This window comes from Phaseolus vulgaris, chromosome 9 (genome assembly GCF_000499845.2).
Source record: "Phaseolus vulgaris cultivar G19833 chromosome 9, P. vulgaris v2.0, whole genome shotgun sequence".
In the NCBI taxonomy this organism is placed as follows: domain Eukaryota; kingdom Viridiplantae; phylum Streptophyta; class Magnoliopsida; order Fabales; family Fabaceae; genus Phaseolus; species Phaseolus vulgaris.
The window spans coordinates 19,412,940-19,437,285 of NC_023751.2; the positions used below are offsets into that span (position 1 = coordinate 19,412,940).

The window sequence follows — 24,346 nt, forward strand, 5'->3', positions numbered from 1 at the left end:
AATAATATTTTTTATATAAAGATATAAAAATCAAGAAAATATGTAAGAAGAAGAAAATGTCTATTTGTCAATCAGAGAAAAATAATGAATATTGAAATTAAAAATAACTAATATATATATATATATTAAATAACAATAAAATGAGTTGGAAATCCTTTAACAAACAAAGACAAATTTTAAATAAAATTTAATGAGATTATGAGTATGGATAAATATAATTATAAAGTAACCAATTAAATAAATAAGATGACATTACAGAACTCATTGATAAATGATAGTTATAAAATTAACAAAATAGATAAAATAAGTTTTAAAATACCTTATTAAGCAAAAGTAATTATAAAATTAACGAACAAATAAATAAAATGATATTAGAGACCTATAAAAAAGCAGAAACAATTGTAAAGTTAACAAATAAATAAATGTGATACATGCATCTCCCTTACCTTAATATTTGAAATGATAAAGAAACATGAGTTGAAAATTTTGAAAAAACACTTAATATAAAGTAGTATTTTAATTTCAATAAAACACTTCGTGTGTGTATATATATATATATATATATATATATATATATATATATATATATTCTGTATTGTATCTGAAAATAAATAAATTTCATCTAATATGTAATTAGTTATCATTTAGATTAAAATTAAAATCTTTAAAAAATAGAATATTAAAATATTGCAATGATCTAATACTATTTGTAGTTATTGATTAGTATAGATATACACCATTGCATTAAAGATTTAAAATATGTTTTTGTTTTTCTAATAAAATTATTAGTATTTAGAAGCTGTTTTTTTTTAATCTATTTAGTAAGTTTATACTTGTGCGTAAATTATTTATCGAATCTCGATAATTTCAAGAATTTCGATTATAATGTGAAGGTATTTGTAATCATTGAGCTAATAAATGTTGTCTTACCAAATAATATTTACCTATTTATAGAAGTCTATTTATAGAACTAGACTAGAACAATATTCATGTGTAAGTTTATTACAATTTTTAAGTTAATATTATTTTAATTTAATAATATAAACATATTAAAATCAATTGATTATTTTTTAATTGTTATTGATTAATTTTTCGTTTTAGGTTACCGAAATATATCGATCGTAATATACACTCGATAATCATATAGAGTCATGTATAATACATTTTAATATATATAATAATATTTAGAATGTTTATTATTGTTATGAAAACAAAAACAAAAAAAAACAAAAAACTTGTATCACAGTTTTTAAACGATCTCTAGTTTAATTTTTCTAAAGTATATTGTTTATTATGTATTAATCATATTTTGAAGAGAAAAAAATATATCATCTTTACTCCCTCAAATAAATGTTTCTATTTTTCCATTAAAATGAACATTATTGACGTTATTTTCGTAATTAACTAAGAAAATCTCCGTCGATTATTTTAAACTATAATTTTTTTACCTTTTCTCTACACATCTTCATAACTTTCTACTTTATCCTTTTTCAATGCACATGCTTTTAGTTTATCTATAAATTAATTTCCAATCAATTTTAAAAACACTAACAGTTAAAAACAGTATTATATCATAAATTAAATTATTCATCATAAATATAAAATATATTTCAAACATTATGTTAGTTAAAGTAAACTTTAAGTGTTATACTCTATTAAATGTCATCAATAAATTGTAATTGTAAACATTAATTATCAATAAACTTGATAGAAATTCCACTTATTCGACACGGTGAAAAAGATCTAAAATACATTTAGCAACATTGATTATAATATAGATGTTTTTTCAAAGATTAACATAGATGTTAAGATACTAATTACTCAATTAATTAATTAACATCTTTGAAATACTCGTTAGAACTTAACAGAATAATTAAAACATAAAAAAAGCGAGGGATACAAAGGTGGCATGTGAAGTAAGTATCTGAACCTTTCGTGCGAAACACAGGCTAATAGAAATGCAGCGTTTGAAGCACGCGCGAGGGAAGCGAAGGCGCCAGAATTGTACCCTACACGGTCTTCCAGTGTGGTTCCGGTAACAGCCACAAAAACGCACATCAACACTGTGTTTTGCCCCCAAACGCCAACCATTTTTTTCCTCGTCGATCACACATCACACATCCATCCAGCACAGAGAGAGAGAGAGAGAGAGAGATCGATCTTCCAACTCAAAAATATTTCTTCCAACAACAATCCCAACCCTTTGCGCCAATCAACGACCCCACACTCAAATCTTTCCCACAATTTTCTCTTTCTCTTTCTCTCTCTCTCCCTTAAACCCCTCTCTCTTCTTGCCATGCCAGCTTCTCCTTCAGGTATTCATTCACTTCTCTAAAACCCTCACACTCCCAATGCCAACCTTGCGTTTCCAATTCCCGCAATTTTCTCTTCTGTGCTCAATTCCCCAACCGCTGTTCTCAATTTTGTTTCCATTTGAGTTTTTTTTTGGCAGAGAACCGAACCAGATGGAGGAAGCGCAAGAGAGATTCGCAAATCGCTCGGCGCCATCCCAAGCACGAGGAGGACGAGGAGGAAGACGAGGAAAATCCCAATGCGGAGGACGACCATGCGGAACGCGAGTACGATTCCGAAGAACAAACGCACCACCACCAAAACCACCCTAATTCGCAACCGCACGTGGAGACGGAGGTCCTCTCCGACCATGGCGTGCTCATTTCGCAGTTCCCGGCGGTGGTAAAGCGCTCCGTGAACCGCCCTCACTCCTCCGTCACCGCAATCGTGGCTCTGGAGCGAGCTCTTGAGTCTGGAGACAACAAGGCTCAGAGCGCTCTCACTCCTCCTGTTCTCGAAAACGTGTCTTATGGCCAGCTTCAAGCGCTGTCGTCTGTGCCGTCTGATAATTTCGCTTTTGACGGTGATTCCTCTTTTGTCATCACTCCCCCTGCCATATTGGAAGGTCGTGGCGTTGTTAAGCGCTTTGGAGCTAAGGTTCTTGTGGTTCCAATGCATTCAGGTTAATTGAATTTCGGTTTTGTGCTTGTTTGACTTCTGTTTTGTTTTCTGAGTTTTGGACGCTTTGGATTGATGTTAGTTTGGTTTGGGTTTGTGTGAGCAGATTGGTTTTCGCCTGCCACCGTGCACAGGTTAGAGAGGCAAGCAGTGCCGCATTTCTTTTCAGGGAAATCACCGGATCATACCCCGGAGAAGTACATGGAGTGTAGGAACTGCATTGTTGCGTTGCATTTGGAGGAGCCTGGGAAGAGGATTACGGTTTCTGATTGCCAGGGTTTGTTGACTGGGGTTGATGTTGAAGATTTGACTCGGATTGTGAGGTTCCTTGATCATTGGGGAATTATTAATTACTGTGTTCAGATGCCGAGTCTCGAGTCTCCCAATGTTATGTCTTGCCTGAGGGAGGAGCCTAGTGGAGAGGTCCGTGTACCGGCAGAGGCTTTGAAATCTATTGATAGTTTGATCAAATTTGACAATCCCATTTGTAAGCTGAAAGCAGACGAAATTTATTCGTCATTGACTGCACACAATGCCGATTTCTTTGATCTGGAGGACAGAATAAGAGAGCATCTATCGGAGAATCATTGCAATTATTGTTCTCGTCCTCTTCCTGTTGTATACTACCAGTCTCAAAAAGAGGTACTCTGGATTTTTGTTTCAAATTTAATATTATATTATTGTCCTGTGGCTATTTATTGCCTTCGTCATGTGGGTAATGATGGTCTTAATGAAAGTTTGAATAGCAAGGGCTTCCGTTATGATTAACGGCACATGACCACCTTGCATGAGTATACAGTGCTACTATAGCATTTCGCATTCAATGCATATAGTTGCAGGACATGATAAACCCCCTTTAGTTGAAGATTATTTATAGCACCAAGTCTAGTTCCTCCGTTTTAAGAAATAGTTATCACCTCCATGGCCCTTTAGATGGGTTATATATGCATGACAGTGGAGTACTCTTTAGATGTTATATTTCACCTGGCACTCTGAATATTTCCCCCTTTACTCAGGCTCATTACACTAACAAAGCAAGAGATAAAAATAACAAGTGAGATTTGGTTTGACATATGCGAATGCATCTACTGCTGTATTGCAAGGATGCCATGTAAAGGTAAACATACAATGCTCACACTTACTCACCAAATATCAACTTGAGGGAGTGTTAAAATATTAATATTCCTATATTTTAGTGGTCTTGGGGGTTTTTTTGGTTTGAAAAAATGTTTTTTTGCTTTCATTTTCCTTTTTTCACTTTCAACTACTTTGTTTTCTATTTGTTTCTTGTTTTCAAAAGTTTGTTTAAGAAACATAAGGAATCTTCCCGTACAACAATGAAAACAAGGTGATAATTTGGTACTTAAAAGCAAAAGTGGTAATAAAAATAAGAAACATTTCCTCAACATTCCTTTATTTTGTTGTGTTTTATGCTAGGGCTCGTATTGGTTGTACTACAATAGTGCCTCACCCATTATTAATAAATTGGGAGTATTAGATATGTGTTTAGACCTCTCATTTCATTACTACTATTTTATCTCTTCTCCATCTTTTCTCTCATAATTTCCAATAGGAATTTTTGTATGAAAGGAACTTCTTTTGAATTGACATAAAAATTATATAATTATCAAATGGATTTAGCTTTAGTTTTAAAGCTTTGTTTTTAAATTCAACTTCAAAGTAGCTTTTAGGTTCTAAAAAAGTTTGGCCACCTAAGATGAGGAAAAAGCCTCAAATGTAGGAATTTCCCCCAGCTATTCATAAATTGGTGGAGGAGTTTATGGAAGTATTTGAATTGCACTCATCACAAGTCAATTGTTTACCTGAAGAACAATATTTGGGTTATTTTCTGGGTGGCTTGCAACTTGAAATTAAGCATCACGAGCCAAGTTCTTGTACTCAGATCAGAACAAGAATTCTTGTTATGCAGTACCAATTCCGAAAGAAATGCAATTGTGTGGGTTTGTAACTGGGAGTGCAGGTTTGTCTGCAAAAATGGGATATTCTAGCATTATTTCAAGGCCATCAAAGCGGTTGTATTATAAGGCCCAGAAGGTGATGCAGGATCAGTTATTACCACAAGATGACTGCGGGGTGGAATGGAAGCCAAAGTCATTTCAGTCCAGGTTTGAACTCAAATATCATTCAATCTGGACAAAACAAAGGAACTTCATCTATGGCATTCTCAGGTTGAAGAACAGAGTATTAACATAAAATTCAGCAAAGACAATAAAGGCCTGCATAATTTACATATCAAGAATTGATGGAAAGGAAAAGCAAGGGTTTATGTTTTAGGTGTGAAGAAAAGTTCAGTCCCATATATCAATATGCAGGGAAACAATTGAGATTGTTAATTTTGGTAGTTAATGAAGCCCTAAACAAAGATGGAGAAGTAATTGTCATTGAAGTAGGTAAATAATGTGGAGAACTAGTTTTTATCTTCCAGCCTTAGTGATATGGCTGATTTTTCTGCAGGCCATAGTGATGGGAGCTGATCTATGGCTGTTTTAAGTGTTGAAAATAACTGCTAGAATTAGTTCTGCATTAGAAACTGCAGAACGGAAGTTATGTGTAGAAAATAACCCTGGTTGTTATGTATTATGTTAGGAGTATACGACTGATATTAGGTTGTGTAGTTATTTTCAGTATGCGGACTGAGATTACACTCTGTAAGATACTTCTAGTTCTGGGGACAGCAAGTGAATTGCTGTATTTGTGTAATGAGACATTTTTTGTCCCTGGGACTGGGACAGCAAGTGTGTTGCTGTATTGTGTGCGATTTCATTGTTCAAATTATCTTTTATCACTTTTATCTACTGGTGTTCCATCAGCCTGCGCTTTGCATTTTACTTCAGTGCTCAATCCCCCCTAGAAATACCTAAAGAGAAGTTCCTTTGAGATCTCCAATACATGCCCCACCAAAATTTCATATTCTCAAATATAGTCATCAGCGAATGTGGTTTGTCACACAGTGGTAACCTCTCATATATGCTTTGCCTTCATTTCTTTCTCTGAATGAATCCTGGAATCAATGCTTGCATCAGCCCTTTCCAGGTCAAGTTTGACATTTTATTCCTCTAAACTTGGAACCAGTGTCCTGCTAAACCTTCCATGCTAATATGAGTAACCTTCGTTTCCAGCTTGATCTTCTGTACCTTGAAGGATTTCTTTTTGCAATCAATCCACCACTATTGGGTTGCTGCCACTGAAATCAGGCAAGTTGGTGTTTTCTTGCCCAAGATTGCCTTCATTGACAATGTACACGAAATTGCCAATTACCATCATATTGTCTGCCTGCCTTTTGGCTTATTCAGCTGCAGATTCAGCATCTCTTGACTGGTTGTTCCTTGTCTTCCTCAATCTCAAGGCTAATTCCCTGTTTCTTGATGCTATTATCCAATAGTTGCCAAAGAAAATTCTATACCATCCATATTCTTCCAGATTTCTGCTATATATGCTGCCCATAATCACATTCCATGGTCAGTGACTCAAAACATTGCCAATTTGTCTAACAATTTTACCCATTTTTTCCATGGTAAAAGATCATGCAGGTCAAACTAAATTATTATTTATTACAAATACAAACTCAAAAAACAAAATGAGATTTATAAAAGAGTACTGAGAACAGAGAACAAGAAAGCATTCAATTGCGTTTGTGAAGTATATAGTATGACAAGCAGTAAAGCAGAGAACTCTCCTTCCAAGCTTTCCGTGCTCGGTCCTATTCAGAATGAATCCTAAACTATTTAAACAATCTGGTCAACAGTGTGACCACTCTATTGTACCTAACTTATCTATAATTACTTTACTTTAACTTCTTTGGCTCAATGTCTTTTATTCTTGTATCTTGGGTCCCTTCATGCACTATGATTATTATCCCAATTACTTGTGTCTTGAAATTAAGATTTGTATCGAGACTGGAATGGAGCATCTGTCTTATAGCCATTATAGTGACTGATCTCACAGCAGAGAAATGTTTACTATTTTGAGTGTATGCAAGTCTGTGCTTCGTAAAAGAGGACTATTAAAGTTTTAAGAAAAACAAATGTTATAAGTTAAGTGTTCCTTTACCTGATATATAGTAATAGAAAATTTGTAAACTATGGGCCCATTATTAGTTGACCCTGGTTACTAAGTAAGCTGCAGATTAACTTTGAACACCTCTTCCATCATATTGAATTAGAATCTCTTGTTACAGGTTGATATTTTACTCTGCACTGATTGCTTTCATGATGGGAGATTTGTCATTGGTCATTCAAGTATAGATTTTTTAAGGGTGGATTCGACAAGGGATTATGGTGAACTAGACGGGGATAATTGGACTGATCAAGAAACTTTACTGCTTCTTGAAGCAATGGAGATTTACAATGAGAATTGGAACGAAATTGCTGAGCATGTTGGTACCAAGTCAAAAGCACAATGCATTCTTCACTTTCTCCGTCTACCCATGGAAGATGGAAAATTGGAAAATATTAATGTTCCAAGCACCTCTGTGTCATCCAATGCAATGGATAGAGATGGTAGTGGAAGACTGCATTGTTACTCAAACGGAGATACTGCAGGTCTATCTTATACTTTTAATTCAACCTGCTTGTTATATGGTTTTGATTTAGTATCTATGCTGTTACAGGGCCTGTCCATCAAATTAGAGATTCTGACAGCAGGCTTCCTTTTGCAAATTCTGGAAATCCTGTTATGGCTTTGGTGGGTGACTGCTAAGGATATGCTTAAGTTATTATTCAACTAAGGCAATTGAAAACATGTTTATCAGCATAGGATGTGGTTATAGTTCTGCACTTAACATCATGTACTTAACTAATTTATTCATGTTTATTTATTAAAAAAGCTATAAACAAAACTTGTTCCTTCAAGTTACATCGCTTCTCTTTGATGGAACCACCACATTACTGGTCACCATGCTTACTAAAGCGTTAAAGGGTGATGTGCTGACTAAGATATTGTATCTAGTCTCTTTAAGTTTCACAACAAATTAAACTGCCTTTTATATTCTGCAGTTCTTATATGTTTTGTTTTGGTTGGTGCATTCCAAAGGTTGCCTTTTTAGCCTCTGCAGTTGGACCAAGAGTAGCTGCTTCTTGTGCTCATGCAGCATTAGCAGTATTGTCAATGGATAATTCTGGCAACAGTTCACAGGTGGAAGCACCAGGACATGATAATAGGTGAGTATGTCTGTCATAGCCAGTGCAGTTTTATTGGATGAACTGTGTTCTCCGTGGTTATTACTCATTGGTCTTGTACATCTTATCTTCTGCTTTTGGGCTTTTTATTTTATTAAACAATTCTTTAAGTGGAATCGAACCTTGTGCAAAACTCCCGTAAAAGAAAAAAAAAAGAATAGACAATACTAATTTGTGTCTGTATCCTGTTCCGATGGTAGAATAGTATGGTGGGTGGAGCGGAAGATTAAGCTCTACTTGTCCGGTTCTTTTTGTAAAGTTGCTAGTTTAAGAATTTTGTAATAAAAATTAATATTTTTCACATATGCAGGACAAATTCCGAAAACATACGTTGTCGAGATGGTGGGTCTCATGGAGAAACAGCGGTATCAAATAATAGTAATGGTCAGTTTTGGTTGCTTTTTATGTTGCCGATATACAACCTTACCCCAGCCCTTTAATAAAACCCAGTATGTAATTTTCTTCTTGGGAATACTTCTTTTCGTTTCAGAGGATAAGGCAAAGGTACATGGTTCATGGAGTCTAAATGATGGTAGGACAACCCCACTATCTGTTGAGAAAGTTAAAGATGCAGCTAAAGCAGGCCTCTCTGCAGCAGCGATGAAAGCAAAATTATTTGCCGATCATGAAGAGCGAGAAATTCAGAGGTTGTGTGCTAACATAGTTAATCATCAGGTATCACTGTTGTTTTCTGACTGTAATTCCAGTTGATCAAACTAAAATGTCAGATGTAGTTAATTTCTATTTTGTCCATTTCTGTCTGGATGGTATGCATCTATGTGTGCAAACAAGTTAACATTTTTCTTAGAATAAAGTAAATTAAGCAATTGGAGATTACTCAAAATCAGGTGCGGAGCTAGTATTTTGATGTTTTTTAACTTTTGTTAGTGGCTTGCTGTTATTGCCAGCTGAAAAGATTAGAGTTGAAGCTGAAACAGTTTGCGGAAATTGAAACATTGTTGATGAAAGAATGCGAACAACTGGAGAGAACAAAGCAAAGGTTTGCTGCTGAACGGTCTCGTGTAATATCAGCACGTCTTGGAGCTGCCGGAGCCGCACCCACAATGACTACATCGGGTGTTGGTCCTTCAATGGCTAGCAACGGCAACAACAGGCAACAAATGATCTCTGTTTCTCCCTCACAGCCCAGCATCTCAGGGTATGGCGGCAACCAACCAGTTCATCCGCATATGTCCTTTGCCCCACGACCTTCGATGTTTGGGTTGGGGCAAAGATTACCGCTGTCTATGATACAACAATCACAATCAGCTTCTTCAACTGCCATGTTCAATGCCCCCGGTAATGTGCAGCCCACAACCAATCATCCATTGTTGAGGCCTGTATCAGGAACTAACTCTGGTTTAGGTTAAATTGGGGAGTAGATTTTGAGTTTTGGAACTTTAAAGGTGTAATTTTCTTTGGTAATCATCTATTTCAGAAGCGAAGAGGAGGTTAGGTGGATGTGCCAAAAAAGTTATTTACTCTGTAGATCCTGTAATTCGTTGCAGTTGATTGTGAAACTGTTGCTTAATGGAAAAATAAGTATTATGCGATGCTCCAAATTCTTTCTTGTTTATTTTCTTGTGGCCTTTAGGTACCTTGAAATCATGTCAAGTGGCACAGATCTCGTTTAGTTAGATTACATTAAAACTACTTGGATGAAAAGGGCCACGCTATGAAGACTGCTGTTTTCACTGCTCGTGTATGTTATATCCTAAATGTATTGTTATATCCTAAATGTAACAATACTGTGCTTAGAAGATAATCAATAAAAGCACTTGTTTTTATGACTTTTTTTATTCTATTTGTAGTATAAAAGAAAGAAAAAGAATTAGAATGAGAAATGAAGAGTAGAAAAAAGATACAAATTAAAATGATTTTATTTGTTAATAATTTTATTTATTATTTCTAATATTATTTTTTAAATGATTTATGATTAATAATAATATTATTATTATAAAATAACGAAAAAAAACTTATAACTAATTATCTCATAATTGATTATGCATTAAATAATACTTTAAAATATTTATTGTTTCTAGTAATACGTTGCCCTAATAGGAAGTAGTAAAGACAATGAAAAATAAGTCATGGTTTGAGAGAGAGGGAACTAATGTTTTCTTCAAGTTTGAACGAGGAGAAAGAAAGACGATAAATATTATTATTTTTATTTAATTTAGGTTTATTAATCACAAATTTATCCATAAGATAACACAATTTTACTGTAACTCACTAACTATGAAAGTATATTTATTTAGTTGAGTTTAGAAATTTTTACTTTAATTTTGTTTCAAAATAGACCCAAATTTGGTAGCAAAGAGTAAGACAGAAGTGCACATTTTCTCCCATTTCTTCTCTCTCTCAACAGGAACGACGAAAACCTCGCCTCTCCGCTTCGTCGGCACTACCGGCGGCGATCTCATCTTCTCCGTTGAAACCGATTCTCGAAAAAGAAATACTTTGAGATAACGGTAACGACTGTGAGACGCTTTGAGTAGTGTGAGTGTGACCTATCAGCGCCGATGTCAATGAATACGGAAAGCTCCACTTCACAATTTCCAGTGTCTCAACTCAATTTCTCTCGGGAAATCAATGTATGCATGCATGAGTGTCCGTTTCTTGCAACTCTTAGTAGCCAACAACTAATTTTGAACTCCCTACCATTGATTTTATAATTTTAGAAGATGCAATGAAGTTTTAAACACAGATCTTCATTTCATTTTCTAAATTCCCAAAGTCAATGTTAGAGGTTCAAATTTAGCTGTTTGATTTATATTTTTTAATGTTGATAATTAATACTGATGTTAAAATGTTGGTATTAATGTTTAGAAGTTGCTTGCTTGCGTGCAGGGAAATGAAACGGAGATTATTATTTCGAGATACGAAGATCATTTTCTGGTGAGTGCCGATGGAGTTGTTTTCTATGTTTTTATGGTGATAGTACTTAATTTTCTGACTGCTTATCAGGTTATTGCTACTCAAATAGGAACCATGGGGACAATAGTGTATGCCAGGTCTGCATGTGACTTCTGTGCAATATCATTGATTTCATTTATATTTCTTGACCAGTAAAATTTTGAGCAACTAATCCTGATAATAAATATAGTACTACTGATACTAAAGAGAATTCCACATCTAAGACCTTGTTTATATAGTTTTATGAGATATCATTGCCTTTGTTACACTCAGTCACTCAGGTCACCTTTGATTAGAAAATCCATCCCCTAATGTGCAATGGACATGTAGAGATCTTTATTTAACTTTTTAGTCACCTTTGGCTTCTAACCATGCATGCCACCCCTAAAAATGGATCCACTCCTCCCAACTTGAACAAGTCAATCTCCTTCAGGGTCATTTAAAGAAACCGTTAACTTCAAATTTTGACAGCACCCTCGGGGTAAATTTTTTGTGTCCATCCCATAATCTAACTCCAAATGGAGTGGTCGGGAATACATCCCAATTACTTTACTAATTCCCAAGCAATGAAATATGACTTGCCCCACCATCTATCTTGATAACTACAAAACAAAAGGACTTGTCCACATGATGACACTTTATAGTTCTCAGTTGTGTAATTTCTCCTACTTAAAAGAGAGATAATTTGAGCATCTAACATGTAATCCAATTGGTGGATCTTTCTACAGAGTTTCTCCTTCCTGAGAATTGTCTTTTCAATCTCGTCTTCCTCCAATTTTTATCATCTGCCAAAATAGTAACCCTGATACTTTTCTTGGACATCTATGCCTTCATCTAAATGGCTGACCTGCCAAGCCAAAGTGAAAACGCTTGCCCTCATTGCTTCTTCTTTATTCGGAATATGGCTACTAACGCTTCTGTTTCATCGTGGATAAGCACTAATAGTACAGGACTTGGTAGTTGATTGTGCAGGTGCTGTGTTTTCCTCCACACAGTCTTTTTCTGAATTTTGTTTTGGTTGGGCCAGTAGTATTCTTGAAAAGGCGTGACAACTTCATTCCTTGGATCCCAGTTTGAGTTGCAATTCCTCTTTCACTTGAGTTATGTGTAGATTTGACATCAAAACCAAGGTTGTCAAAACCGGACCAGTCACTGAACTGGTGAAGGTATGCATTTAAGGTTCAAATTCAGAGGTTCAACGAGGATCGAGTCAATTTTAATAAAATAATATCATTTTAATATTTTAAATATAATAATGCTATATACAAGTAGTATTAATTAAAACAGGATGACACATGAATTTATAAGATTTGAATTTAAACTTCACTTAAAAGTTTCGTAAGACATAACCTATTAGAGAATTAAGTTATATATGAAACCAAACAAATCTAATACATCATATTTAAGTTAAAAAATAACATAAAGTTCATTAGAAACTGTAAGTCTCTTTAAAAACACCAACTACGACAAGAAAACACAAGTTTTTAGAGCTAACTGTTTGAATCTCTCAATTTGCTGGTTTTCCCTATTTTTCCAGTTCATGGCCGATTCAACTGGTTTTATCCTGGTTCAAATGAATTTCAGTTTTTAGGAAGCTTTGGAATGGAGACTGGTCTGGTTCCCAGCTCAACTGGTTGAACCGGCTGGTCCCGTCCGGTTCTGACAACAATGCTCAAAACACTGTGTTGGCACACAACTCCTCTTTGATATCTCAGGCAAGATGTATGGAATTTGTACTATTATTAAGATTGTGTTCATACTTGGTATTGCACTTCAGTACTTCATCCGTCCAAGAAATATCTCAGTTTTTCCTTGGGGACATCCAATACATGCACCACCAAGATTTTGAAATCTTGTATATACATTACCGGCTGATCTTGATTGCTGCTAAGTTGGTTGCCTTTCATACAAGCAGCCTAAAAATCCTCCCCCATATCAATGCATGACTGATCCTTGCCTCTAAATACAACATACCTACTCTTTTGCTTCTGCTGTCATACCTCAAAAAAATTTCTCTGCACTAGCAGTCCAAATCATGAGGTTGCTGCTGTTGAGATGGCAATTTGATTTTGCTCTCAGCTTTGTCCTTATTCAGCCACAAGTTTGGTGTATCAGAAGTGAGTTGTTCATAACCTTCTCCTCATTCAATATTCTTTCTATTCCATTCACATACTTCCAAGTCTTCCAACATTAGAATCTAGAGAATGTAATTGGAATCCATGTTCGCTGGGTTGTCCACAAGATTTTCCAAAGCCTCTGTCATCAGGTCCATGTTCTGGCAGGTCAGGCCTATCTTGTTGTAGATCCAAGATAAAGTTCTTAGATATTAGGGAAAGAATTAAGAGATGGAGAAGAGAGAAAGAGAAGAAACTACCCTGTAATGGTTTATCGAATAAAAAGGTCAGAGGAGAGAATTATCCTCCCAACTCCCTTGGGATTCCCCGTGGACAAAGGGTTTTCCTGACCAAGTTACTTGTTCAGTTCCCAAACTTTACAATCTGAATGAACCCTCTTCTACGCCTCTCCTATTAGTCAAGAGATCTTCCTCATTTTAACTTTTCCTGCATAACTGATTCTAGAAGTAATCCAACTGATTTGACTGATTTTCCTTGTCTTCTCTTTTCTTTTTTGTGTACCCTTTTCATTTAATTCTTCTGAATCCATCAACCCTTCTAGAAACCCTTGCTGGGGACCCAAACCCTTATGCTCATGAGTTGACTCAAATAATTGGAAACCCCTGTTGACAACTAACAAACTAAAAAGTTGTTAAAATAACTAGGACTTTAGATAAATCCTTGTTTTTTTGTCAGCTTAAAATTATGTATCATCATGCACTTTCAAATTATTGATATGTTTCAAAAAGAAAGGGTTACTCACACAGTTGCACATATGACTTTTCAACGCCAGAAAGGAAGAAGGGGTGTCCATCAATCCGACATTCAACGTTTCTGTTATGTTCGGCAAACGGGATGAGGTATGCTTGTCTATGCCTGAGATTATCCTTGATCTTTTCTGTCATATTCGGCTTATTGTTCACTGAATACATTGATGCAGCCAATGTTAGTAGCATGTGGACGCCAGCTGATTGAGCACATGAGGTAGGTATTCTTTTGTTATTTGAGAGAAAATCTCCAACTTTTTCAGATTTTATTACGCATCTAGAGTGTTCCACTTTTCCTCAAAAATTAATTTGGGTTTCAAATATCCCTTAAAAGAGATATTTCAAATTGTTAATATGTGACCCTTTTTTGTTCATGTATAATTTAATAATTCGTTTTCGGTAATCATGTTGACTCTCCAATTCTTGATTTGCAGTTTGTCTGGCTCCTCCAGGCCATTGGTGCTCTCGCTTGGTCTTAAAGACCATTCTGTGGTATGTTTTACTGCTTTGCTCTTCCTCACTCAAAAGGAAAAGAATCAACAAACAAATAACCATACACATTTCAATCAATATGCAGGAGACATTGAAAGGCATTGTTTCTGCTGTGATGGACAATAGCATGTGGTAAGAAATTACTGATGAAATATCAAGTGATTGGATTTCTACCAAAAGGAAGTTCTAAAGAAAACAGTGATTGGGTTTTAATGTCAAGTTTTCAAACTTATAATATTTTTTAATGCGAATTTTGCAGATACTATAAGTGTAGAGAGACACTGTTGAATTAATGACCGGAGTAGGAAGCGGGATAGTAAAAGTAGAATTTTTAAGATCGCAATTTTCATGCTGTTTGTCGTATAATAAGTAACTCTTTTAAAATTGCACTAAAAATATCGAAAAATAGTTTTCCCCCTTGGTTAGGTAAATAAACCTTAAACGACCATTATAAAAGGAACATATATGATATTTTTAATGTGTAATAATGTATTTGTAGGAATAAATATATTATAATATTTTAATTTTGTTGTCAAATGTATTTTAATTATATACTTCATAACTTGTGTGTTTAATTATGTTGTTATTCATTGCGCAGAGTAAGTATAGTTTTCAGCTTGAGAATACTAATATAATAAATAATTAAATTAAAAAATATTGTATTGAGTATGGAATTGTTCAAATTAAACAATTTAAATATTTAATTTTCTATACTTAATTAATACAAAGAGGTCATGTTTCATCTTAATTTTGATGGCGGTAGATTTAATGTCATCATGTCCATGTTGTGTATTTAAATAAAACAATGTCAAAGTTTTGTAAAAATTAAATATGATATTTAACTTGTATATATTAATCAAGTTTGAAAAAAAAATCTTAATCGAAATAGAAGAACGCCTTGTATAAAAAAGTGAAATTAAAGAATTTATTGTGATTAATGTATTATAATTTTTTGCAATAGTCTAAATCGTTTCAAGAGAAAAAAAAAACCTCACTGTATTATAAATATTTGTTAAAATGACTTGGAAATTTGATATTGAATAAAGATAAAAAAAAGTAAATAAAATAAAATAAAAATAAAAAGATCTACAAATTTATTGTATTAAAGTTTTGAACTAAAAATAATACTCTTGTTTTTTATATAAATTTATTTATGATTAATTAATGTGAAATTTACCATTGGTGTCTTTGTTTCAAGAATCCACATAAAAGTGGAATAGAGGTGTTTCAAATGTTTGCTAAAAGAAATCTAACGTATTCCACTATCAAATGACATAAGGAAAATGTTTCTTTCAACACTATCTCAAAAAAATTATATTTACTTTACAATTCACTTTAATAATATAATAGTATATATTAGAATTTTAAATTAAAAAATAAAGTAAATATTATTAAAATATTATTATTTAAAAATGTCAAGTGAATATTTTTTATTTGATAGATGTTAAAGTATCATATTGTTTATGTTTTTTAAACCAAAAAGAAGATTAGTTTGACATTCCTAAATAAAATGTTCCCACTTAACAACTAACTTTAATAATATAAAAATATATATTCTAATTTTATATTAAAAATAAATGAATATTTTTATGTATCACTCAGACATGGTTAAATGTGTCCTCCATGCCTGTGTTGCAGTGCAATCTAGTATGTGTATGTATATATAGTGTGCAGGTGAGAATAACACATTCTTGTACTCGAAGAAAATGGATTTAATACAACAAAATGCATAGTGTAAGATGAATGTGTTACTTTGCATTACAAAGTCGAAAATGGCAAAGGTACTTACCGTGGGGGGTTTTATTCCAAAATTTTGGGCACCACTTGATCTGGGGATTTACACTGAAATGGTTTTTCATATAAACTAACTTAAAGCTTACATAACATGGCAGTTAACTATGTAGTACACAGAAGAAACACATGGGTGACAATTGGAGAAGAGGTGATGGTGATGCATTTTAGTATAGTGCAGGTCCCCTATGGTGGTAGGGGGATATCAGCCAAGTCTTCTCTGTAGGGAACTTCACTCAACTCTAATTGACCATCAACCATAAACCCCTTTTCCATCTGGGTTTGCACTGCTCCTTCATTCTTTCTCTCAATATACGTCTTAACAGTGTCTTTTCTGAAGGTTAGGTATATTACTGCGCCCACATAAAGTGCCATTAGAGGAAACACTATGATCCCAATGAACACATTTGCCACCTTTGGTAAACTGTTTTTAATTAACCAACCCACGAAGGCAGTAGAAAGGTAGTACACATTGATACCTATGATTCCCAAGCCCAGAATCCAAGAGATCACAATTATCTGCACCAAAATTATGCCACTTTTTTTCAATCTAAAATCTTTAATCTTGCTCCAACACATAATGCTCTAAAGTCTATCATTCTTTAAACCATAATTTAAACAGCATTTATGTAGACGAGGGAAGAATACAACTCACAATCATAGAATTTTTGTGAGGTCCCATCTTTGTACTACTGCTGCTGAACTTAAGGAGAGGTATTAAAGCGAATGGAAGCTCAAATGAAAGTATCATCTGCAAAACAATTTACAATGCAGTTTTTTGTGATTTTCTTTTCAATATAATAATTTTATTCACTGATTTGTTAACCAATGCTCTTAGAACATTTACTAGAAAAGAGTTGTAGAATATACAAACCGATGCAATGATGATAAGCCGACCAGCTCCTTGAGAACCCCCAATGATCGAAACAATAAGACTAGGTGTTATGGCAATGCACCTGGTCACAAAGTTTCTAATCCATGTTTTCATCCTCATGTCCAAGAAACCCTATTTCATCAAACCAACAACTTGAGCATATATCCTTCATCAAATCATAAAAAACACAGTGTTTAATGATATTTCTAAGTAACCTGCATGATGAATTGCCCTGCATAGGTTCCAGTGATGGCTGAACTTTGTCCTGAAGCTAGCAGTGCTATGGCATAAATGGTAGAGCTCGACCGTCCCAACACGTTCTACAAGCAAAGGACAACAATTTTTGGTGTCAGAAAAATTGGAGCCGAAATAGGATTAAACTTAGCATCATGATTTTACTATGGCAACTTCTGTAGTGAACTAGATAATTAACCTTGAGAAGGAAAGAAGCAGAGTTAAGGGTAAGATCGCTGCACTGATGAGCATTTTCTGCCGAAATATTTTCAGCAGCGCAAACAGTTCCGGACACAGAAATCATCGCTACATTGATCAGGAATGCCACAAACAGAGCAAATCCACTTTCTATGAGAAAGTATCTACATGCATCCTGCGTAAAATCAAGCAAATACGTTACACATATTACTCTTACTTACTAAAAGCTTTCTTTATTTTCAGAGTGGCTTACATTGATGCCACGCACGGAACTGGGTACTTTTCTTGACAGGACCAGAGCAGAGTGGAGGAAAAGATTGTGCCTGCATTTTGTGAGCGGCTAAACTAGTTTATAAACTTAGTTTGGTTGGGTGCATTATGCTAATAAACTGAAACAAAATTAAAACATGCTGCTATCATTTTGCTACTAAACAAAAATAATGATGTATTAATAATGAGAAATGTTAGTTTCACAACTGATCCATTTCAGGAGAAATCAGTATATTATTATTTCTGTTTGGAGTTGTAACATAGTATATGAATGTAACAGAGAAATTTAAATTTGTGAAGGAGTGTTTGATAGTTTAAAGTGGTTTTTGAGGGGAGAAAATGGAAAAAAGTAGTAACTAAGTAGAAGGAAAAGAGGAAGTATACGGCATGACAAGGGCACCCAAAAGAGCAATAGCATCGCCTGTAGCTCCCTGACCACTGAGTTTTGGAATAAACATTCCTTTTAAAACACCAGATGCAGGTGGTTTTACGTAGCTCATTTCCCCAAAGAAACATCCAGCCATTACAAAAACCAGCACTGATATCAGCAGTTCTAACTTCCTTACCTACACAAACAACACCAACACTCAGAAAATTGTAATCATTTAGAAACAAATTTGTGGAAAAGACCAACTTAAATTCTCCTTTTCTAATCCTCTGCTACTGTTACAAACTGACAAACACATCAAAGCATAAAAAGAAAATTAAGAAATCATCATGAGGTTTTAGGATCTTAATTCTTAATTATTACAACAACAAAATGATCAAAATTACCCCAAATCTCTGCAGACCAAGAAATAAGAGGGTGCTGCAGCCAGTTATCAGAACTCCTGCCCATACAGGGATGTGGAAAAGTATGTTCAACGCGAAGGCTGTGCCAATCACTGTCATCATCAAGTTTGGATCAAATTAATTACCGTCAATGTCTACACTTTGATTTAACTTTATTTATTTATTTATATACATATAGATAGATATATAGATGCCAACTTTGTGAAAAACTGTAATTATTTTTTAAAATCAAGAAACCATTTCTAAGCTGTTAAGCATAGTTATGATTTTTTTATATATTTAAATTAAGGGTATGGCTTGAATTGGTTTAATAATGAGTTAACTCAAAAAAAATCTTAACCTAATTTGACCAACCAAGGGTAGATAGGTTACTTGAGATGATTTATTTAAATATATTTTATTTTTCCAATTTCTTACGATACAATATCTCGTCTATTTATAGTAATTCAGTGAGATGTTTACCCATCTCACTAAACACTAACCACAAGTAAAAAATATTATTATAAAATGTTAATTTATATAAATGAGCAATATAATAAATTAAACATCTAAACTATTCAAATAATATACATAAATGTTTAAAAAAAATTATAAAGAGTTATTATTAATAAGTTATGAGTCAGCCTAATTCCAAGTTAGTGGATTAAGTAAGTTAGATTCAATTTTATCCATACTTAATAAAAAAAGCTATTTTTTTCCAACCTAAATGGATTGGAACTGATGCTGAGGTGGGTTGAGATACTCTTTCTTGTCTCAAGCTGATGTTATGACATCCTTTATCTAATTTTCTTTTTCAAGTCAATAAATTTTAAATAAAAATTGTTGTGAAAGTATTTTTTTTAAGAACATTACACTCATAAGATTTTGATTGAAGTTGAAAGGGAAAAAGAAATGAGAACCTTCAGGTATGTCTGCAGCTATAACAGCGAGCTCAGCTAATAACCATAAGCAGTACTTCACCAATAATGGATATTCGGCTTTACACAATTCTGAAAGGTGTTTTCCTGAAAAATTCAAAATCACAATAATAATTTGTCAAACACAAACTATATCAATCTCATTCATTTTGTATTGTTTGTTTTGGATCTTTCTTACCAGTGCTTACGCCCAGATTCGCAGCCAACGATTGAATTATAAGCGCAAACACCAGTCCAATGAGTATCACCCACAGCAGCTAGCACAACAAAACATGTAATTTCAGTTTTCGAGCCTTTATTATGTATTTAACCAAACAAAAACTTGTCTCAAAACATCTTTAACATTGACATGTATAACAGTTCGGGTAATTTGTTGTCATATACCTCATATTTGTGGTCAGCTCCAGCTTGCAGATCAGTTTCCACTGCATATATGTAAATGGCAAAGAATCACTAAGCTTACACAGATACAAGAAAACATGATAAAGTGTGGGAGACACATAACCATATTACAACTAGAAAGAGAAGTAATTTTTGAAATTGAGTGAGAGAATTACTGTTTCCGGGATCAAGGTAAGCCAAGGAGACGAGAAAGCCAGGTCCTACATATGCCATGAACTTTTTCCACCCAGGCTTCTGTGATGAACAATGTGAAATATATGTTATACATATATATCATGTTCTTAACTCAAGTTCATTGCATTGTTGATGTTAATTAACACATATCCAATAAAAGTTTGAGAAATGATCTTAAGAAGGAGAAGGACCTCATGAGGAGATGATGCAGGAAGATGGTTAGAGGGAGTGACATTGACTGCGACTATGCGGCTGCTACCTCCATTAACTCCCTTTGGTTGTTGTTGCATCAAGCTAGCCATGTAAGAGTTTTGTGTGCTTGCAATGCAATGCAAGGTGAAGGATGAAGGGTGATTAAGTGAATGTAAAAGTGTCTATATTTATAGTGAATACTCAATAGTTATGCCTGGTTTGGAGTTGAGACAAGTTAATTAAGAGTTCCATTTTCATGCCTCTTTACTCTCAGCTACCTGACACCACATAGCATATTTTTTTATGGAAAATGATAAGTTGATAATTATTGGAGTTATATATATATATATATATATATAAAAGATAGGTTTAGAAATAAATATATATAGTAAAAGATAAATTTGTTATTAAATGATATAAAAAGATATTAAAATAATAGTTTTAAAAGTTGTAATTGTATAAAAATTGAGGTGGTAAATAACTTTTATTTTATTGCAGATGGCATGAATCTTCTACACCTTATAATTAAATCATTTACTTACGCTAATATCCATCTTTTACATAACTTTTCATTGTTTAAGGAAAATAATCCTGCAACCATTCTACTACTTTTTTAACCATCCAATTATTGCTAACCACTCGATCTTTAGATATTTACTCAACAAAAACTCGTTAACATTTTATAAATTCAAAATATTAGTGCCAAGAATACAATTTTCTAATTTAATCATATTCTGATTCCTTCACTACATAGTTAACATGTCAATGGATTAGGTATTAATTTCCCTCTAATTTTTATTCTCTCCAAACAAATCACAACAATTTGCATAAACTTTTGACCACTGTAGTTATTTCGAAAATAAATTAACTGGGCAAAGTGAAAACTAACAACATGCAATTAATTTAAAAAGAATGATATATCGATTATCATTTTTTTTAAAACTTCCATTCTAAAGCTCTTAATATTATTATTTTTATATTAATTAATTATAAAAAAATTGATTTTTTTTAAAATTATCACATAAAAAATTATATACAATTATTTATTTTTCAAAAATTTAATTAAAGGTAACGTTCATATCGTTAAAAAATATACACTCACTTTACAACTTAAAATATTATTATTTTAATCATATTTTTTATATATTTTAATATAAATTATAAATATATTATTATATTATTAAAATAAGTTGTAAAGTGGGAATGTTTTGTTTCTTTTCCCTTAATTAAATCAATCCCTATATAAATTGTACTACCTCGATAAGAACAGAAATATAGTACGCTAAATATATATATACACTCACTAATCGACGTGTCCACACTATTTTTTGATAATTAAAAAATAGTTAGTACACTTTAAAACCCAGTTATCAGAAACGTTAAAGGTAAGAGAACAAGTAAGGTGAATACAAAAACAGATATAAATGTGAAAAACTCCATTTTAATTTTTCTGACACTGCAGAATAGAGTCAACAGTGATTCAACCGTCCCAATAGGTCCCACCATTAATAATAATAATAATAATAATAATAATTAGCTATTTTATAATGTTATTTTATTTTATATTATGCTATTTTAATAATTATTATTTTATTTATATATTCTATTTAATAATAATAATTACATGTTATTTTATTTGAATGAATTATAATTTAATAATTATATTGATTATAATTTTATATAGTTTTGAATAAAATGATTTGTATTTTAAAAGTTAAAATTGAAAAGAAGATAAGTGAGTTCCAGCTTTTTCATTTTAGTTTTGTATATTCTCTTTTTGTCTTTTCATTTCAATTTAGGCATAAATCGTTCTTATTTAAATTAAAATCACAAAATATGTAAAAAAAGTTAATTTCAGAAATAAGTGGATATTTTATAGTTATTTTATCAACTAATATTCATAAGCGCCTGTATTTTAATATGAAATATTATTGAAATCTGACATTTATCAATGTGCTCTGCTAAACCATGAAATCATACAACATAACCAAAATATAATATGATTATAGTCAATTATATATAATATCAAATAAACTCAAATATATTTACTTACAATCTACTCAACCATCAACATGATTCAGAAGAAGTATATGTGTCTGAGTGTTTTAGGTAAACTTATCTTCTATTTCTCATGGAAGGAAGATGGTGATAAATAATGAATTGTGTATCTTCAATAGGTGCATCTTGTATTTTGTACTTCTCATTTATGATATTTTGCATAAAGCTCTTTTAAGAACCTCCTCGAGATAATAAGTGAAGAGGTCCAATTACATTTTTTTACTAGCTTGTGCCTTTTCCTAACTGTGTACCAATATTTAAAGAATATTTATATATTAGTTAATAATATATTTAATTATAACTTACACTAGAAAAAAAAATGTACTAACCTTTTACTTGTCATTTAGTCGTCTTTAAAGAAAATTTTGTCAAGATTATTTGTCGATCCTCGTGAATTAATTTGGTATTAGGATTTTCACCTTGTGTCACACCAAATGCATAAGTCATGGTCAATTTTGACTTAGTTGACCAAATTTCACTATGATTGAAGAAAAAACTTTCGATCTCAACGTCTTCATATTAGGAATATCATAATGCACCTATATTGAAAATAAAACAAAATATCAATTAATTCTTTTAAATAAACCAACTAATATTTTTAAAAAATACATAAATATAACTATATGTTTTACCAATATATCTTTCCTATCATGAGCCTTTTCTCATTAACATGATCTCAAAACGAAGACTCAACATTTGTCCCTAGAGGTCACTCCAATCTTGATGTTAGTTTGAGTGGTGTACTTTCACCACCTATGCATCATATATAATGTAGAGACCTAAATCTAGTAGATCATTTACCAAATTTCGTAGAAGGCATGTCAGAAGTGATAAAACTTAATCATCAATCATATATAAATGTTAACAAATCAAAATAACCAATATTAACAACACTAAAAATATAATACATATATTATAAATTTATCGTTTAGGATTTAGAGTTTATAATGCATATATTATAATACATATATTTTCACTTGTTATAAAGTCATATATACTCAGGTTTTTCAATGATATACATTTTTGACATATCTTTACAATAAATTTATATAACATTCAATAAAATACATTCATCTTAAATAAATTTACCTGTACAATCTTATTTTTCATTTTTCTTACAAAATGATAATGTAAGTGCACCATAATGTCAAAAAGCAGGAAAACAGGAAAACATATATGCAACTAACATAAGATAATAACTATCTTTTTTGAATTCTTCCAACTTATCAGGGTAAATGACTTTACTAAAAATTAAATTTAATAGTTTGCAAAACTATATATCTCCAATGAAAAGTTTGTGATATAAACATACACGGGTAGTCTAATGAATCAATAACATGTAGTATGTTAGGTCCAATATGAATTTCTATGGTAACTTTTCTTATCATTTTTTATGGGAAAAACGCACACGGAAGCAACACACACAATCATGAATCAACTGCAAAAAAATAAACAACACAAGATTTAACGTGGTTCGGTCGCCAATTGCAACCTACATCCACACGGGCAACTATTAGGTTTTCATTATATCTTGTTGCACACCAATTACAAGTATAATGATCTCTTTAAATAGAGATTATAAAATGGACACAATGATTAAGCCCACTCACTAAACATGTGCCTAGTCAGCCTAACCCAATTGGTCCTAACTTCATACCCAATCTCCCACTTGAAGCCACGGAGCAATGTTCACATGTGCTTCAACTGTGTACAATGATTAAACTCATTCACTAAACATGGTGTCTTGTCAGCCCAACCCAATTGGTCTTGACTTCATACCCAACAATCTCCCACTTGAAGTCACGGAACAATGTTCACCTGCGCTTCAATTGTGTACATGTACTTCTGTAATCTGTCGACGGAACTCAATGTTCCACCTTTAGTTGCCATCAGCCTTCTTAATCATTTTGAAGACTTCGTTAAAACTCCCCTGAGTTTCAACACGTCAGTCACTGACCCGTTCTCTGTTCCTACCGGCTCCCACTTG

General features: G+C 32.9%; 3 protein-coding genes across 5 annotated transcripts; 2 read left to right on the forward strand and 1 right to left on the reverse strand.

The window, feature by feature from the left end:
• The first annotated feature begins 1,932 nt into the window (after window positions 1-1,932).
• On the forward strand, window positions 1,933-9,730 carry LOC137820415 (SWI/SNF complex subunit SWI3C). Of its 2 annotated transcripts, none has more exons than XM_068624497.1 (9): window positions 1,933-2,315; window positions 2,453-2,974; window positions 3,077-3,612; window positions 7,169-7,532; window positions 7,601-7,674; window positions 8,023-8,150; window positions 8,479-8,552; window positions 8,659-8,843; window positions 9,057-9,730. In XM_068624497.1, exons 1-9 carry the CDS (start codon window positions 2,297-2,299, stop codon window positions 9,078-9,080), a joined length of 1,926 nt encoding a protein of 641 aa, XP_068480598.1. In that variant the 5' UTR covers window positions 1,933-2,296; the 3' UTR covers window positions 9,081-9,730. The 2 variants fall into 2 exon arrangements, with proteins under 2 accessions (XP_068480598.1, XP_068480597.1); XM_068624496.1 differs by having other exon boundaries at window positions 2,058-2,315; window positions 9,077-9,730.
• A 719-nt stretch (window positions 9,731-10,449) lies between these two features.
• Window positions 10,450-14,800, forward strand: LOC137821605 (uncharacterized). 2 transcript variants are annotated; one of them, XM_068626278.1, is made up of 8 exons: window positions 10,450-10,762; window positions 11,019-11,066; window positions 11,136-11,182; window positions 13,992-14,058; window positions 14,139-14,182; window positions 14,400-14,457; window positions 14,543-14,589; window positions 14,717-14,800. In XM_068626278.1, coding segments are annotated over exons 1-8 (384 nt in total). In that variant the 5' UTR covers window positions 10,450-10,690; the 3' UTR covers window positions 14,718-14,800. The 2 variants fall into 2 exon arrangements, with proteins under 2 accessions (XP_068482379.1, XP_068482378.1); XM_068626277.1 differs by having other exon boundaries at window positions 14,543-14,800.
• A 1,332-nt stretch (window positions 14,801-16,132) lies between these two features.
• Window positions 16,133-20,493, reverse strand: LOC137821905 (metal transporter Nramp7.2-like). Its single transcript, XM_068626700.1, has 13 exons — window positions 20,301-20,493; window positions 20,091-20,169; window positions 19,918-19,958; window positions 19,712-19,790; window positions 19,516-19,620; window positions 18,599-18,708; window positions 18,209-18,390; window positions 17,808-17,877; window positions 17,556-17,729; window positions 17,338-17,442; window positions 17,123-17,254; window positions 16,904-16,999; window positions 16,133-16,767 (listed from the first exon to the last, which is right to left on the reverse strand). The coding sequence occupies exons 1-13, from the start codon at window positions 20,409-20,411 to the stop codon at window positions 16,435-16,437; spliced, it is 1,617 nt and encodes a 538-aa protein (XP_068482801.1). The 5' UTR covers window positions 20,412-20,493; the 3' UTR covers window positions 16,133-16,434.
• Window positions 20,494-24,346: the final 3,853 nt, after the last annotated feature.

Coding starts and splice junctions, on each gene's coding strand:
- LOC137821605 (XM_068626277.1), top strand. CDS start 10,691: ATGTCAATGAATACGGAAAGCTCCACTTCACAATTTCCAGTGTCTCAA. Junction 10,763..11,018: donor ATTTCTCTCGGGAAATCAAT/GTATGCATGCAT, acceptor GCTTGCGTGCAG/GGAAATGAAACGGAGATTAT. Junction 14,183..14,399: donor CAGCTGATTGAGCACATGAG/GTAGGTATTCTT, acceptor CTTGATTTGCAG/TTTGTCTGGCTCCTCCAGGC.
- LOC137820415 (XM_068624496.1), top strand. Junction 7,533..7,600: donor CTCAAACGGAGATACTGCAG/GTCTATCTTATA, acceptor ATGCTGTTACAG/GGCCTGTCCATCAAATTAGA. Junction 8,553..8,658: donor GGTATCAAATAATAGTAATG/GTCAGTTTTGGT, acceptor TTTTCGTTTCAG/AGGATAAGGCAAAGGTACAT.
- LOC137821905 (XM_068626700.1), bottom strand. CDS start 20,411: ATGGCTAGCTTGATGCAACAACAACCAAAGGGAGTTAATGGAGGTAGC. Junction 19,621..19,711: donor GAATCTGGGCGTAAGCACTG/GTAAGAAAGATC, acceptor TGAATTTTTCAG/GAAAACACCTTTCAGAATTG. Junction 17,255..17,337: donor CAGGGCAATTCATCATGCAG/GTTACTTAGAAA, acceptor TTGATGAAATAG/GGTTTCTTGGACATGAGGAT.